At 30.0% G+C, this 17,294-nt stretch overlaps 2 protein-coding genes across 7 annotated transcripts in view; one reads left to right on the top strand and one right to left on the bottom strand.

The window, feature by feature from the left end:
- LOC132923197 (protein furry) overlaps positions 1-9,650 on the top strand; it is a 108,529-nt gene extending 98,879 nt beyond the window's left edge. For 2 of the 3 annotated variants that reach the window (XM_060987049.1, XM_060987048.1), the window contains exons 35-46: positions 40-208; positions 302-489; positions 558-632; positions 757-780; positions 2,888-3,076; positions 3,786-4,108; positions 4,175-4,358; positions 5,759-6,049; positions 7,142-7,402; positions 7,481-7,644; positions 9,064-9,170; positions 9,245-9,650. In XM_060987049.1, coding sequence (XP_060843032.1) covers positions 40-208; positions 302-489; positions 558-632; positions 757-780; positions 2,888-3,076; positions 3,786-4,108; positions 4,175-4,358; positions 5,759-6,049; positions 7,142-7,402; positions 7,481-7,644; positions 9,064-9,170; positions 9,245-9,387 — 2,118 coding nt within the window. In that variant the 3' untranslated portion in view covers positions 9,388-9,650. The remainder of the gene's footprint in view (positions 1-39; positions 209-301; positions 490-557; positions 633-756; positions 781-2,887; positions 3,077-3,785; positions 4,109-4,174; positions 4,359-5,758; positions 6,050-7,141; positions 7,403-7,480; positions 7,645-9,063; positions 9,171-9,244) is intronic. The other variant, XM_060987050.1, reaches the window with a different exon arrangement.
- Positions 9,651-11,546: 1,896 nt separating this feature from the next.
- LOC132920138 (proton-coupled amino acid transporter-like protein pathetic) overlaps positions 11,547-17,294 on the bottom strand; it is a 31,189-nt gene continuing 25,441 nt past the window's right edge. For all 4 annotated transcript variants that reach the window (XM_060982302.1, XM_060982301.1, XM_060982300.1 and 1 more), the window contains 6 exons: positions 16,126-16,227; positions 15,759-15,909; positions 14,474-14,956; positions 13,856-14,034; positions 13,282-13,448; positions 11,547-12,492 (listed from right to left, as the gene is read on the bottom strand). In XM_060982302.1, coding sequence (XP_060838285.1) covers positions 12,215-12,492; positions 13,282-13,448; positions 13,856-14,034; positions 14,474-14,956; positions 15,759-15,909; positions 16,126-16,227 — 1,360 coding nt within the window. In that variant the 3' untranslated portion in view covers positions 11,547-12,214. The remainder of the gene's footprint in view (positions 12,493-13,281; positions 13,449-13,855; positions 14,035-14,473; positions 14,957-15,758; positions 15,910-16,125; positions 16,228-17,294) is intronic.

Raw genomic sequence — 17,294 nt, 5'->3', positions numbered from 1 at the left:
ATATTTTTTATTATACTCTCATACTGTTTGTTTATATAGGGTGTTAACTATAAAGAAGCTTTGAAAATATTAAAATTGGTTGTGACCCGTTCATCTACGTTGGTCGCTCCTCCAACCTCCACTCATTACATTTATTGGGACTCGCACGCCACTGCTTCGCATTACTCTTTTTCTGACATCGATGTATTCATGAAAAAAGAATTGCCAGGTACTTATTTATCCGTGATATTATATTATTATCGACCGTGGTAATTACTCGTTAATAATGGTTTTATGCATGTTGCGTGTGTATTATAAATAGGAAGGACCATGGATTTCACGTTTGATATGTCCCAAACGCCTCTGATCGGTCGCAAGGTGGCGGTAAGTGCTACACTGGATTTGGAATCGGCCAACTCCAATAGTGTATTACTGCAACAAAGACGGTCCACTTCATTATCACCTTCCGACTCCGCGGTTCCCGGATGGAAGAGACCTTGGTTATGTCAAGTATAAAACACATCGTCATCACGTCCTGTGCACACCTGTATTAACATTTTATATCATCACTTATATAGAGCCGAGTTCGAGAATTATTGGTTAGTTTGTTGATGAGCTGTGGGCAACGAGTTGGGTTGCCGAAGAGCCCTTCGGTACGTATATTATCTGTATATTATTTTTACGACCCGATGAGTCGAATAATGTAGAAAAAAAAATACTTCACAATAACCCGTCGATTAATCATTTTATTATTATTGTTATATGAATTACCTATAGGACGATTTAAACGCACTGAACAAGGTACGGTAAACGTTTATTGCGCTGATGGGTAGACACATTTCTAGCTATATATTATATTATTATAATCTGTAATGTATGCGTCTCACGTAATACACGGGCATTCCACTAATATGATTTAATGTTGTGTGTTTGATTTAGTGAACTAACAATAATAATATTATATGGTCTAATACTTTAATAGCATAATATTATTATACGGACAGTGGCGTAGCCAGAGCGGTTTTGGATGTTATGACATACTTCAATAATCTACTTTTATAACAGAGACAATATTTTCTCTACAAACTTCTTAACCTTATTACCTGTAAATATAAAAAAGCAATAAAAGGGGGGGATTTATTGCTTTTTTCATATATGCAGGTAAATAAGGTTAAGAAGTTTGTAGAGAAAATATTGTCTGTATTATAGCTGCAGTCTGTCGTACATCACCTCTAGTTGCTAAATTAGAAAAACTTGTTTTAGAACATTTTTCAAATTGAAAAAAATCAATTGAAGAGCTCAATAAACATGAAAGTACCAAACCTATACTTACTGTATAGATCTAAACCCTAACCCCTCCCCCATTAAAAAATCTTGGCTACACCACTGTGTACGAAAACAAACATCTTAATTTTGTTTTAGTTTAGTATGTATAATCATGTTGTTGATTTGGCATTTTACTTTTGATGTGCATATAATTCATAATTTTGAAAAACCGTTAGGAATTAAAAATTTTTCATAAAAAGTACTCTTATCTTAAAAAAGATAAGAATTTGTATTTATAAATTATTGAAAAAAAAAAAATTAAATCGTAATGATTTTTATTCATCCCTCCCTTGCGCAATATCTTAAAATGTATCGTTAATAATTTTCTGTTATGTTTAAATTATCGGCGAGGTAAGAATGCGAACAGTATTTAAATATACGCCTTTAGATTCAAATACAGCATATGGCAATTACGTTATACGAATTTAAATAATAAATAATTTTAATAATAAGTATAGTTACAAAAGATATAAATTGGTTTTCAGTTACAATAACATAGCACTATATAAGGAGGGCGTGGTGTGTATGTGTGTATTTTAAGAAATTTAAAAAATAAATTTTATTGAACATTAAATTTTATGTACCTATACATTTTTGGAAGCTTTTTGAGCTTGTTAATTGCTCGAAATAAATGTATCTAAATATATATTACCTATATGAATACTTAGTAGTGAGTACAATTTTTATAGAATTGTTATTGAAGTAGCTACATGAGTATTCAGAATATATTTGATAAGTATAAATATCAACACATAAAGTTGATTATTTTTTGGACCATTTAAATGATTATCATAAATATAATTAATAAATATGTATTATATTATTTAAATTAGTAATTAAAATTCGTATTCTTTAAGTAAGACTAAAAATTAACTATGGACAACACTTGTTGAACTGTGTACAATACACCGTGGGTATATTCTTTACAAATTTAAGGCTTTATTTCCACCAAAGATTCAGCACAGCTTTAAATATTATATAACTTTATTAGAGTTAAATCATATGCCTCGTATTTATATCACTAGCGTTAATCGCTCGCTTTCGAATTTTATACGCGATATCATCAAATAACTATGTATTTTGTTTGTTGTTGTTGTTTTCGTTATGTGGTATAACGACAGCCACGTACGTAAATCTAGCCTAGGGATGGGCTAAACTTCACGAACTCGAATCTATTTTTACTCAAACACTTCGAACATCTTGATAATCAAATAACAACACAATTATAAAATCGTATAAACTGATAAGGGTGATGGAAGAGATAAAAATTAGTATTTTAGGATACAGATTTGTATATTTATAATAGTATTGATAATGAACTTGATTCCTCTTGAACTGTTCAAAATGTTTGAGTTCAAAATATTTAATTTATAGCGTTTATTTCTAATGAACCGCTAATTGTTCGAATTTCTTGAGTTTCGGAGTATTCTAAAGTTGGATAAGTTCGAGAACCCATCCCTAAAATTTACTGATCGTCGTGCACACATTGCTTGTGCCAGAAAATCGTCAGCACGTTGGAATTAATCACTATACAAGTACAAAATTACTTACTATTATTGTTTTTCGACTTTTCTCTTATCAGGTGATATTTAGCCAAAGTTCCGAGTTGCTCGAACGCCATTCAAGTAGAGCTAGCAGCACCGAAGAAGTTTCTGCTCCGGACGTATCCATACCCAGCGATTCACGAAAAGAACGCGAAGACAATGCTGATCACTTCGGTACGGTCTTCAAAGACTTCGATTTCCTCGAATATGAAAGCGAAAGCGTCGAGGTATGCACCTGCTGTTATAAATTTTAATATTATAATAACGTAGTTCACGAATAATTATTCGTATGATCGATGACGGTAATATTTTAGATCGTTTTGGCGTATAGCCTTATAATATATGTGTAGATACTCACTAATCACTATATATTTATATCAGGTGATTAATTTAACGTAAGACAATTACATTTTTTTTACATAATTTTAAATTGTTAAAAACAATATTGTTATTAAAAAATAAATGTTTTACTATTTTTAAAATTTTTTAATAACGATAAAAATCCAGTAGTTTATAAGTTATAAGTACTTAATATTTAGATCGGCGAGGTTGAGTGATGCAGAAATACTCTGTAAAATGTTGGTCCATCAATCTGCTCATCTAAACTTTAAGTACTTGTAATTAATTTGTCCGAAATTTGATTTTTATAGATTGAAATATTTGGAATAAAATTCTGCTTCAAGATATGAAATGAAATATGTATTTTATCATTTGAAATAGTAAAAAAAAATTTTTTTAATGTAAAAGAAAAAAAAATATTCAAACATTTGATTTTTTTTTTAAATTTATTAAAATTATATAAAAAAAATATTTTCTGAAATATTGAGTAACTTACGTTAAATCTTGCAAATATGTAGTGACTACACGCATGACTCGATTTTTAAATAAGTATTTGTATTTAAGTCTGAATAAACCGAAATTATATGATGTTTACAGGGTGAAAGTACGGACAATTTCAACTGGGGTGTGAGAAGACTACCATTAGGCGGCAACGATCTGACGACCACAACTGCGCCAGGTGGTGTTGCAGCCACGTACGTGACGGGCGCGGACGGCATATGTCAAGTGGAAGAGAGCGTCAGCGAGCAGACTCCGATGCTGAATGTGAAAAAGGGCAATGACGAATCATCGGACGACGAACTAGGTTCCGTTTCACCTCTGGACGAGATAGCAGCGTGCAACGCGCAGCTTGAACCGGATAACGCGTCCTGTGACGGCCACCGTGACCGCACCGATTCAATAACGCGTTCCGACACGTCGTGAGTCTGCGAGTACGATTTTACCTAACGATTGATAATTAATTATCTTTTTATTTACGTTTCAAGTGGTTCGAGTATCGGCGATCTGGGCGACTTGACGCCGTGCAACGCCTCACCAAACTTGAACGCGCTCATGTCGTTCCAACGAGACGATACCGAAGAATGTTGGAGGTCCACCATCAAATCACTGTTGGACCAAAAGCCATCCAATGCTCTACATATGTTCCACATACTTCACAGAGTAGTTAAGGTGAGATTCCCGACGACATATTTTTCAGTATAGTACCAGAACACGAAGTCGTAATATATTATAATTGAATTATTTCAGAAAATAAACAGGTATTTAATTAAGACGTTTTGTGCCTAGAGGAGTGTCTTGTGAAATTAAAATCTTCTATTTTTCAAATGAGAACCACACTATTCCATTATAAATTATGAAGCGGATAATTTTTCTAAAAATGTTGACGTATTAAAATTAAAATTCGAACCAATAGTTTTTGAGTATTTCATTCCGTGTACTAAGAATAAAATATGATAGGTTTGGAAAAAGTGAGAGCTACGGTATTTAAAATTTCATGAATTAATTTTAATTTATATTTTTAAAGACCATTAACTTTATTAAAATAATTTTAAAAAGTGATTACTCGTTTGAATATTGAATTAAGTACATTAACATTTTTTAGAAAAATTATTCACTTGATAATTTACAGTAGAAAGCGATAGGAAGGGGGCGTTCTCATTGGAAAAATAAAAGTTTGAATCAATACAGGATACTCCTAAAATAGTACAAAAAAATCACAGTAATTTGAAAATATGATATTTAAGTATATTTAAAAGTTCCAAAAATCAGAATTTTAATAAATTCATTATTAAAAGAAACAAGGGGTGGACTTGCTTGATTGTTCGCCCTGCGTATAAGTGAAAAATATTATAACCTATTGCGTGAAAAATCGATACCGCACTTATTACAATTGAAGGCTGTAATGATATGTTTAAAGGAGTTCAAAACGATTTCTACGTGTGTTAACATTTAGATTGTATATCTCTTGCCTTCAACGCTACTATGCCCCTCCTCAAAATGTATTTTATCACCTAAGTCTTTCTGATCGCAGCAACGCTCTTTTAGTGCGCATTACTTAATCAATTTACCTGTTCACATGTGACATACCCCGTGGCAGGTGCCATATATTAATTTTTCCGGAAAACTACTTTGAACATTTTCCATTTATTATTTTTCTTATGATGCACACCTTACTCTATCTTTCTAACTTATATATATATCGTAATTTATACATATTGTATAAATTGATCTGTTCATTATACTATACGTAGTTTACCTAATTGTTTTTGAACTTGTCTTGTATTAATAAAATAAAATACTTTAGCTGGATAGTTAAATTTTTAACGCAGATCTACGAGCTACAAAAATTCCACAGTTGAGAATAAATTTAATACACTAAATAATAAGCAGCGTATTGTTGTAAGCTTTATATTTTATTTTTTATTGATCATTTAGATTTAAACATAACATTTAAAAACACTCAATATTTGTATCTATTCTTAAGTAGCTTATACTTTCGAACAATATGTTATAACGTTTATTATTATATTATGTCCTGCTAAGTATATAATTCCGTGTGTGGTTTACAGGACATTATTAGGAAATGCGTTCTGCTGACCCGCGAGGCTTGCGTGACACTAAACGAGTATGTAGAAGAAGATCCGGCGACGACAGGCTGTTGCGCCCAGAGCCATGTCAACTGCCGACAGATGCTTACCCACCTTAACTCAGCCATCATAGTATTGACTACCCACGCTGACCCACCGCTCGTGTGGTTCTCGCCGACTGCACTGAAGATGGATGGTGCGTTACGGTTTCCGATGCTCCAGATACGGGAGCACATAGACACGTTGTTGGATCGTAAAGATCAGACTTCCGAAGTATATTATGAAATTTTCTATATATTTTCTATTTTCTAGATAAAAAAAAAATCAAACTTAATTTTGATATATTATGTAGTAGTGGTACTGAATACGAACTTTAAACAGTTCACAGCGATCGTACTGACTAAAATGGTTTGTTGATCAGAGCCGTATTAGCGCATAGGCACTATACTACTATAGACACTTTGCCTAGGGCCTACAAAAATAAAATGTGTGGCTACTATTTATTTTTGTTACAATTATCTTGTTTTATACTTAAATACGAGGGATAAAGAAATATTCAATTGGTGTAAAATAAGTTTTTTTTATAGTTTTTAACAATTTAATTTTCTATATATTTGAAGACTTGGAGTAAAATTAATTGTTTTTAAGATTTGTTAAAATTATTATCATATAAAAGTTTAGATTTGATTTTTTTTTTTGTTTTTAAAGGATTAACACCGAAATTCAACACTTCTTCTCCTAAACAGAAGGTTTTATACCCATTTAAGTACTGGACACCGCGTGGTCGTATAAGCCCATATGAATTAAAAGCACTGAGCCTAAGGCCAAGGCTGCATCTGAAAAAAAATTCTGAGGGGGGTCCAACATTTTTTTTAAATATAAATACTGAAAATATATAGTCAATTAACTTTATTTCCCACTATAAAATGTTTCTATTTTTAAAATATTCTTTGGGGGCCCGGACCCCTGGACCCTCCAACAGTTACGGCTTTGCCTAGAGCCTACGATTGTAATAATCCAGGCCTGTTATTGGCTGAAGAAGGGTACTAAAGGGATAAATAAAAAAGCAATCAGTAAAATACATTAAAATACTTCCACTCATTTATATATTATAATATAATATTATGTTTCATAAGTCATTATAATAATATTCCAAACAGATATTAAATAATATTATTCGTTTTCTATAATAACTAAAACATAATATTATGGATTCGGTATTTACATCTTCATCAAAACTAAACATGTAAATTCAATATATGCCCAGCTTAGTTAAAGAAGTGATAACTGACCCCTAGATGTAGGTGGTGATAGGTCAACAACGTGGTGTCTTATACAACATAATATTTTGTAAATTTCTTCTAGTGTCTGTTTTCCGTACGGACCACGCTTAAAGTGTGCAAACTTGGCGAACGCATGCCGGAAGGATCGAGCACGAGCAGTGGCGGTGGTGGCGGAGCAGGTGGTGGCGGCGAAAGCGGTGCTGGCGGTAGTTGTTATTCAAATGAAGAGTCAATATTGGATTTAGGCAAAGCTCTATACAAACTGCACTTGCAATTGCTGCTGCTCTTGGAAGCAGCCGCAAAAATGTACATTGCACTGTCCGTCTCAGCCACCGACAATAAAGTGAGTGTTTTGTTACTTTTGTGACTCGCGTTCACTCCGTATGATGATTTCTATATGATTTTTTTCGCCTTTTCATAGCTGCAAAACTTGTCGGCCGAAGTGAGTACCGTAAGAAGAGCACTGCTGCGTGCCAAAGAAGAGAGCGGCACACACCCGCTGGCGCCAACGCCCGAAGAGAGCTTGGTGCAGATACTCCAAGAGTCAGACTGGCCTAACGCTTTGACGTACGCCAAACAGAATAAGTACGTCTAATGCGATGACAAAATAATGTTAATGTAATGTTATAACATAACATACAGTTCACTCGATATACTCTTAGTGCACAGAATATATACATTGACCTATACTTAATCTATATGTCAAGTATATATTATGTAGTGATAATCATTATGATATTTGCAGAGTAATATCAATTATACATATACTATTTTGGTTAATTATTTTAATGGTCGTAACACTCGTAACACGATTTAATTAGATTATTTTTTTTTTAAATTTATTTATTTATTTAGCTTTTAATCTAACAATTATTATATCTCAGCAATTATAAAGATAACAATATATAGCATAATAATCATTATATTAGATAAAATAATTATAAATGCGTAGTCTCAGAATATAAATATAACATCAAAAACCAATTAATAAAGAAATTATATAATAATAAAGATAACCGATCACACAGCACTGTATGTGGACAATTAAACGACTAAAATTACAAAACAATTATACAGAGTAACTTGTATGTAAGTATGCTCACTCCGTTTTTCGAGACAGCTTTTGCCTTTTCGTGCTAATTATATACCTATATATTAATGTAGGTATATTATATTTCGATGCAATAATTTTAAATTCATATTTTTGATACTTAAACCTAAAAATAAAATAGTTTTTTTTATTGAATAGATCAAATACTTTTTGCATATTATGCAATCTGTAATCTTATATCTAAGTAGATATTAATGGTTTCTTTTACTTTATTTATATTTGTAATTTAATTAAGGCCACTTTATAATATGTCAACGTCATATTTAAATTGCTTATATATTTTCCGATTAAACAAAAATTAAATACTAATAATTTTCGATTTGTTTTTTACGTGTTAGATGCATGGTATAAATCTATAAATATATTTTTAATTTTAATTGGAAGTTAATGTCCGTCGTTAAATATTTTAAATAGTTCTTTTCTTACATATTATTATACAATTAACTCACAAATAGCAAAATTATTTTTCCAAGTGATTAAATAATTTTAAATTATAATTTCTCTATATCGATTACTTATAATTAAAAATAATATCTCAAGATAAGTTTAAATTTAATTCATATCAATTATTATTAAATTAAAATTTAATAGACCTTAAATACACTAACAAATTGTTTAAACGTAATATAAATTAATAATTATTGTTAAACAAATAACGTGACCAATAACAGTATTTTTAATACATAACAACCAAATTGGAGACCTTAACCTTTTGTTTCTTTTTATTAACTTTGTACTTGGACTATTACATTTATTGTTTTACCTTTATTGTAATTATGTAAGATTATAGTAATATAGTTGTATATTGTAACGTTTTAAAGTTAATTAATATAGTAAGAGCAACTTGTTTATACAATCTTAATATCTAATCAGTTATCATATATTTATGGTAGGAGTCGTTGGCTCGATGAACTTATATCGACCGGAACGGATGACGACGACGATGATATCACCAGCATATTGAGCGTATATTGTCATCTTTTGATCGAAAAACACTCGGGTAAATAAAATCAAAAAATAAATACAAGAAATTCGAACAGCTTGAGACTTTACCTACTATGTTTTGTCTTACAGATGGATTCATCGTTACCGAAGAAGATTTGGTGAGCGTCACGAACGGACTGATGACCGAACTCTTTCCAATGTTGGAAGCGTTAAACTGCATCGAATCTCGTGTCAAAGGGCTACCAAAGACGTCGAACTACCCTCAAAACTAACTAATAATATTTTATGTCTGATATTATATATATTTGTGAATTGTGTTAATGATTTATATAGCCATAAGAAGTTTTAACGCACCAATTTTTTATCATTTTAAAGTCTACAGGACAAAATATTACATTTTTATTATTACTATATTATAATCTCTTAATTATTATATTATCTCATTTATTTAAATAAAATTATATAAGTTACACATAAAATAATAAAATAAATTATTGTATGCAAAAATATATGTTGAACAAATGAAACGCTCATATTTTCAACATTAGTTTTTGCTGTTATACGCAGGTCATAAGTCCTATAGAATAAACACTCGGTTCCTATTTTTAGGTATACCTATCTTATATATTATTTACATTATGTAAATTACCATTTTCTCATTTCAAAAAGTTGATCAATTTTCGTAATAGACATTGCATATAAGTTGTGACAATCATACATAAAATAATCAAAAAAAAAATATCAGCTGATTTAAATAGCACTTTTTATGATATATTATTTTATAAGTTATATACAAAGATAAGTTATACTAAAAGTCTTAAAATAAGCCAAATTTAAGTACAACATTTGCAATTTTTTTCATTTAATAAGCATATATACATAGTTATTTTTCAATTAGAATTTATATCATATTTTTAAGTTATCTTTTATAATTTTTAAAACATTTAAATCCACGAATTGCATAATTCAATACCAAATATTGTGAAAATAAATCGGTAACTCGATCTAAATAATACCCAAATTATTATAAAAATAATTTATTTTTCGATACCATTAACGATATGATATCCAAGACCGATTTGTATTATTTTTATTATTATTATTATCAAAGAGTAAATACATCACACGTGAACATGAAACCATGATATTTGTATATAATTGTAACTATAATAAAATTAATTTATTTTATTTTATGTAGTTCACAATAGTTTAACATAACAAATGAAAAATGGTAACAATGCAACATCATAGAATTTTATAAATTTGCTTATTCATATTTTAAAAATATCTACGTATATCCTTATAAATTCATCGACAAAATCGCTCAATCGTGTCATAAAAAAAGGTTTGTATGCTCCTAATCATGTGATAGCCCAATATTATAGGTGGTTCAAATACGCAATTGGTGCAACTTAACCAAAAATATAGGCATATTGTAGTCGCCATTGTAGCATAGACGTAGAAACGGTTGCATATGGGGGATGGATCCCCCCATCACCTTTTTTCTTTTATATATATTCTTAATACATTATACCGATTGTAGAAAAAACGATAATCTTATGTTATCAATTTTTATTTCTAGTTGTTTGGAGTATATATATACATAGGGGGATGAAAATTCGTGTCTACGACACTGCATTTTAGTCTATGCAAGTATCTCGTATTATACGTCTATATTTAACTAATATTAGTGTGGATTTATTGATTATTTAAATTTAAAGTTATAAAAACGATCATAAGTTGAAATTTATATATTTGAAATTTTCAGCGATAAGCGAATGAAATTTAAATTGTAATATTTTACAAGCTCATCGCCATTACTTGCATAACATTTTAAATATCGTAAAACAAAAAAGCTAACGTAAAAACTTAACTTTAAGTTTGATAATACATGATTTCAATTCACTCTAATACAACGTACATTTTCCATATCGTATTTTACTACGTTTGTAAGACAAAGACAACATAATAATATATACCGGTGTAACCTTTAAAAATGCGTTGATTAATGGTCGTTTATTATACTGTAAGTTGTAAATTTCAATATTATACGTATTCGTCGACCAATAATAGTCAGCAATCAACATAAATTTTTAAATTTATCTAAATTTTTCTTCAACAATATTATAATAAAAGTATAATACAAATCAATATAACTATGTATGGGATATATTTTGGAATGAATCCGGGAGATGTACGACTAAAACAAACGTCGTTTGGTGATAATTTCATCCATAAAGATTGTACAACTGAAAACGATTACTCAAATAATTGTAGACAATATAGAGGTTTTTTAAGCGTTTCCAACTGAAGGATGGCCGAATTTCACTTGTCGTTTTAATTATTCTTAGACTACTGAAAAATTTGATTTGGTTCGAAAATTAATCGAATCACAAACAAATATAAGGTCAACAAATAAATATTTTTATCATTATCTTAAAATTGTATATTAATTATTATTATGTATCAAAAAAAAATAACATACAATTGTAATACCTTATTAACTTAAATCCAATACGAGTTAAATACATATAAATATATATAAAAAAAGAAAATGAAAAACATTTATTTAATTATAATATCATATAATTTGTAAAGCCTGTCTGGATCGAATAAAAAAAACCCCGATCGTACAATAATAATGAAAATGATTAATCCTAAATCTGACATTATGTTTAGAAAATAAATTAAAATTAAAATAGTAATATAAATATAATACTTAAACATTTTTTTTCGATGTGCGAGTGCGCCCTAAAAATAATATTATTATGTAATATATGTCTGTCACCTGCTATTATATGCCCGCCGAAGCTATACGCACTGGCGCGCAGTGGTCGACGGGCGCCCGTCGGAGAAAACAATGGTGATGACGACGATGACCAAGACTAACCGTGTGGCAGTTGACTTGTCGATGTCAGTCGTCCGATCTCGATTTATAAATTTTTAATACGTATACACGCGTTAATAAATACATATATATATGTGTGAGTATATATAATTATCGTAACGATGTACTCGGCATGACCGGAAGTCTCGAATTTTGTGGGGGGAGAGAGGAGTTGGCTGGCTGTGTGGTCGATGATGTGGCCGGATTTCCGGTCATTGGGCGGCCGAATGAGTCATGTTGGTTGCCAGGGGAGCGGCAGGACCGTACGTGGAAATGATTTGGAAGACGCTGTTGGACGTGCCAAAGACCAACGCTAAAAAGCCGACAGCGATCAACACCGCGTTCCTGATGGTCATCCAGATGGTCACTTTGTCCCAGTACGTGGCAAACTCAATGACCACGGGCACGATGATGCCGAGCAGCGAGAAACAGAAGGCTCCGATGAGTCCGATGAACGGTCCGATTGTCGGTACAGCTACCGCAATCGCCACTGTGAAACCACAAACATTTAATTATTAATAGTATTAACATATATCTATTATAAAATATTTCAATATTTTTAATGATTCACCAAGCACTCCCATTTTTCCATTTAATAATTAATTTAGTTGATAGATAAATATATTAACTCCTAAAATATTCAAATCACCATAGCCATCATATCATCATATTTTACAAACGATTATCATATAGGCAAAGACTTAAATCTAGAAATTAGGCGATTTTAACTGATCACAATAAAAGGGATATCAGAAAAAAAATGTCGGTAGTAAATATAAGTATAAATATTTTTTTTTTCAAACATCAATTTTAATTTTATAAAAGTTATTTAGTGTGCAGTTTTTAATTATTATTACTTATACGAGTCGTCTTAAAATATTGTGTTTATATTGTCTACGTTATAACTTACGAACAGACGACGCGTACGTAGACGTTAAAAAAAATTAAATGCACGTGTGTATATTTACTTAAACAAAAAAAAATAATAATTGCACATTGCATTTTTTATACCACTTAATATAAATCTTAACCCTGATCCTTATTATACACCACATAAATGTTCTAAGCTAGTCAACGCCACGTGTTTACTTTAAATTATTATTTTTTTTTTTTTTTTGACAAAAAGCATACTCATTTGTATTTGAAAAAAATTGTTTTTCTACGTATCAATAGAAAATTAATTAGAAATATATGAAATACATTTTTCTTTCAATACAAAATGAAAAAAAAATCGATCTAATTCTACATGCAATTACATTTACGGCACTGTTTTACTCACCAGACAAGGTCACCATGACCGTTCTTAGAACGTAATTGTGGTAAATTGTAGCTTTTTCAAAACTATCCTGGATTTTGGTCCACGCGATTTCCAAGCAAACGAAAAACTGTAGACCGTACGTGCAGAATACTGCTAAACTGATACATATTTTAGCAACTTGAGCAGCACTGTAATAAACATACACAAAAACATTAATAGCCGCCATTAATAGTGAATAAGTTAAAGTTTTTTCGCGCTTGTCGTTAAAGCATAAATAATAATTAATTTAATTCAATAGTGCATCACCTAGCTATACGTCTCAACCAAAATATTTATACTGTATAGCCGAAATTTAAAAAATAGTTATCAAACGTAAAACCACACAGTTTAAATCTCATCGAAAAAAATGTTCGTTCATTTAATATATACATAGTGATTTATCAATCATGCTCACTCTTTTTTCTTTCTTCAATAATATAGTATATTACATAATGGCAGGAGTTACGTTATTCAAATAAATAAATCTAGTAATCAATTCATATCCTAACATGGAAAAATGATAAAATATATGGATCTAGCTGTGTGTTATACTCACATGTCTTCAGTGGGAAGGTTTAGCGTTATACTCGATTCCGTTGCTTCACCGTACTTCAAGTAACCGAGGAAACCGAGCAGAATATACACAATAGTCACGCCACCCATGCCGACATTCAGCACACCGAAAACTCCCAAAAAGCTTCTAGGCGTTTTCATGTTGTTTTCCAACGGCATCACCTACAATAAATAATGAAAATCTAAGTCGAATCCCATTATACGTCATCAAATTATGTTATCTGCCTTTAAAATTGCAGCTTGACGTTAATAAATAAAATAGTAAAGTCATGTTGGTTGATCAGTAAAATCAGTAAGAGGGTTTGAGGATAGTATTATAGTAAAATGACGGAAATATTAATGAGATTTCGTTGACTCAAGAGCACAAAAAGTGACTTTAACGCAGCGAACTTTGTACACTAACTTATATGAATATATTAGAAATATACCTGGTGATAATATTTGAAAAATATTTTTTCTTGACTTATATTGTTTTTGTGTTTTTAAAAAATAATATATATATATATATTAGGTAAGTAAACCCATATATTTTTAATATTATATTCTCTATCAAGTTAGTCTAATTGATGCTTTCTTGAAGCTCGATTAATATAATACATACCACTCCGATGGCTTCCATGGCGAACACGGTGAGGCAGAAGAATGTAGGAAACGTTGCAAAGGTCCCTACGGCCGGCCTTTCCGAAATTCTGGGTAAGTCGAACAACGTGTAATAAAACGTGATGCCCAGACCAACGAACATCAACAGATTGGCGACCATGGACACGGGTGCTAAATATTTAAGATTTGGCACGTAGCTGAGCAGTATGAGTGGTATGAGCAACATCGCAATAAAGTACCGGATATTCAGCGAATAACCCATATGATGTAAGAACAACTGTTCGAAGTTCGAGGCAATGATAACCGTGTATACGCTGCATGTTCCGAAGTATGTGACGAACAACAGCCAAAGCACTGATTGCCGGGTAAGCGACGAGAATTTCCGAGACCATTCAGGTCCATTGGCGAACGCCACTTCAGCTACATCCGCGTAGCCCATGGACGATACTTTTGTCCGCCTGTAAAGCGTGTGTGCGCATTTCACCTGTAAAATGACGAAAAAATAATATATATATATATATGGTAAGAACACTAGATAAATCTATGTAAAATATTTTAGATCCAATGTAAAAAAATATAACTTTTTAAAAATTAAAAAATAAATAAAAATATGCGTAATGCCACAACAAGGGATTATAATAAATTACTTAATTTGGTTAAATATCTACGAATACATTTTGTTAATTACCAACTACTAAAAAGCAGCTTACTTAGTACACGATTCAATTAACTTATTAAAAAAAAAATAATAATTTCATAAAAAATGCTTTTTAAAAATTAATTCCAACTTTTATAAATTATATAGTTATTGTATAAATTAACAAATATTTAATAATGTTCACTATATTACTAAATAATATAACTAACTTAAAAAGTATTTAATACATTTAATTCAATAAGCATATTGCAAATATATATATTTTTGTTTTTTAACAAACATAAAATAATAAATTAAAAATATAACTTCAAATAATATCGTTAAACAGTTGATAAATGTAATTGATGTAAATTGATGTTTAACTCTTGTGCCTTACTAGTTATTATAATATCTGGGCTTAATAAACGTGCATGTCACAATAGTGACTTTTTAAAGTTTTATAGATCTTTTATGATTTATTTCCTACGAGTTTTTAAATGATCCTCTATGAATCACTGTATATGGTGACTTAATAATATTTTTAGAAATATCTTTGTAAACCATACGTATATGTCTTTAAATTACATTTTATGTATTTGTAAAAAAAAAACATAAAGCTAATGTTATATAATATTTAACACATGCGTACCAGTGAATACGAACAAAACGTGCACACGAACGATACGAACACTGTTGCGAATATGCCTGTTATAAGTCCTGAACACTGGAAAGCTTGCGGCATGGCCAGGATCCCGGTTCCCAGAGACGCTTTGAGTAAATGAGTCAGGGTCTCGCCATTTCTATAAAATCAAAATAATTAATATTATATTGTAATAGCATTAAATTACAAGTAAATAAATTATATGCCTGATTTAAATTAAATCAGTACGATAGACGATATTGATTAAATAGTATGAATACGATATTATATATTTATATTCAACTACGTAATTACTAATTAGTATAATATTGACATATAGTACCTATATAATATACTATATAGGCACCACACTTACGTAGTAGGGTGTTCTAAGTTTCTTTCAAGGAATGGATCGAAGTAGTCGATGCCATTGAGGTGTGCGACTTCGCTTTTCTCTAGTTTTTTGCTAGCTTTTCGTCTGAAATAAATATATTATTAATAAACATATGTCTCATTGTTTTGTTCTATATACGTATATTTAAAATGCGTTCTTATAACACCGTCTATACGTGTAATCATTGTTCTCAGTTATTGATTGAATCGTGATAAATTATAAAACACATAAAAGTTTATTTAAAAATAAACGAAAACTATTATGTCATTAGATAATCATACCAAAACTTTTTTGAATAATATTAAACACTTGTAACAGATGAAAATAAAAATATAAAACTAGATAATATTATGACTTATGGTTCTTTGTAAGGTTATAGCAATAACAAATTTACAAAGTAAAATATTCAATGTTCATATCCTATACCTACGAATCAACTATAGATGAATACAAATTATAATATATTTGTGAATATTTCTTCAAATTAATCGAATGAATATATTATTATATTTGTCATATTCGACGACTGTTTATTTTTATAATGAAAAATAACTAACACTTTTATGATGGCAGTGGTACCTTAAATTGTTTGTCGGGATAAAATAATTTGTTGTTCGAGTTATATTTATAGGAAACAATGTATTTTCACCACAAAATAATTATCTTAATTATTAAACCAATAACATAATTACTTATCACTTAAAAGTAATTGTTGTTTATATAATAAAAATCTATTTTCTCATAATATTTTGCGACGCGTATTATACATATCTTTAAAATATATTTCAACAATATGTTTTTGTATATTTTATATATTATTTCTTATTCCTGTAGTAATACAAATAATGATATAATGACGTTGTCGGTTCACAAAGACAAATATTTTTTTTTGTTTTTATAGAGTTACCATTGATCTCATAAAACAAAATAGTTATTATGATTGTATATAATTTTAGATTTATAAATTTGATCGAAACTACTCAAACGATTATTTTAAAATTCTGTGTAGCTTAAATTTAACAAAGTTAAAAAATGGGTAAATCCACAAACATAAATCATAATATGTCACAGGTAACGCGTGCAAGATCAACTAGTATTAAGTATAATGATCAATATTTGAAAAAAGTTTCTTACGATAAATTTTGTACACT

This window comes from Rhopalosiphum padi, chromosome 2 (assembly GCF_020882245.1).
Source record: "Rhopalosiphum padi isolate XX-2018 chromosome 2, ASM2088224v1, whole genome shotgun sequence".
Classification (NCBI taxonomy): domain Eukaryota; kingdom Metazoa; phylum Arthropoda; class Insecta; order Hemiptera; family Aphididae; genus Rhopalosiphum; species Rhopalosiphum padi.
The sequence above is the reverse complement of the archived record's forward strand: the minus strand, read 5'-3'. Positions and strand labels throughout refer to the sequence as shown.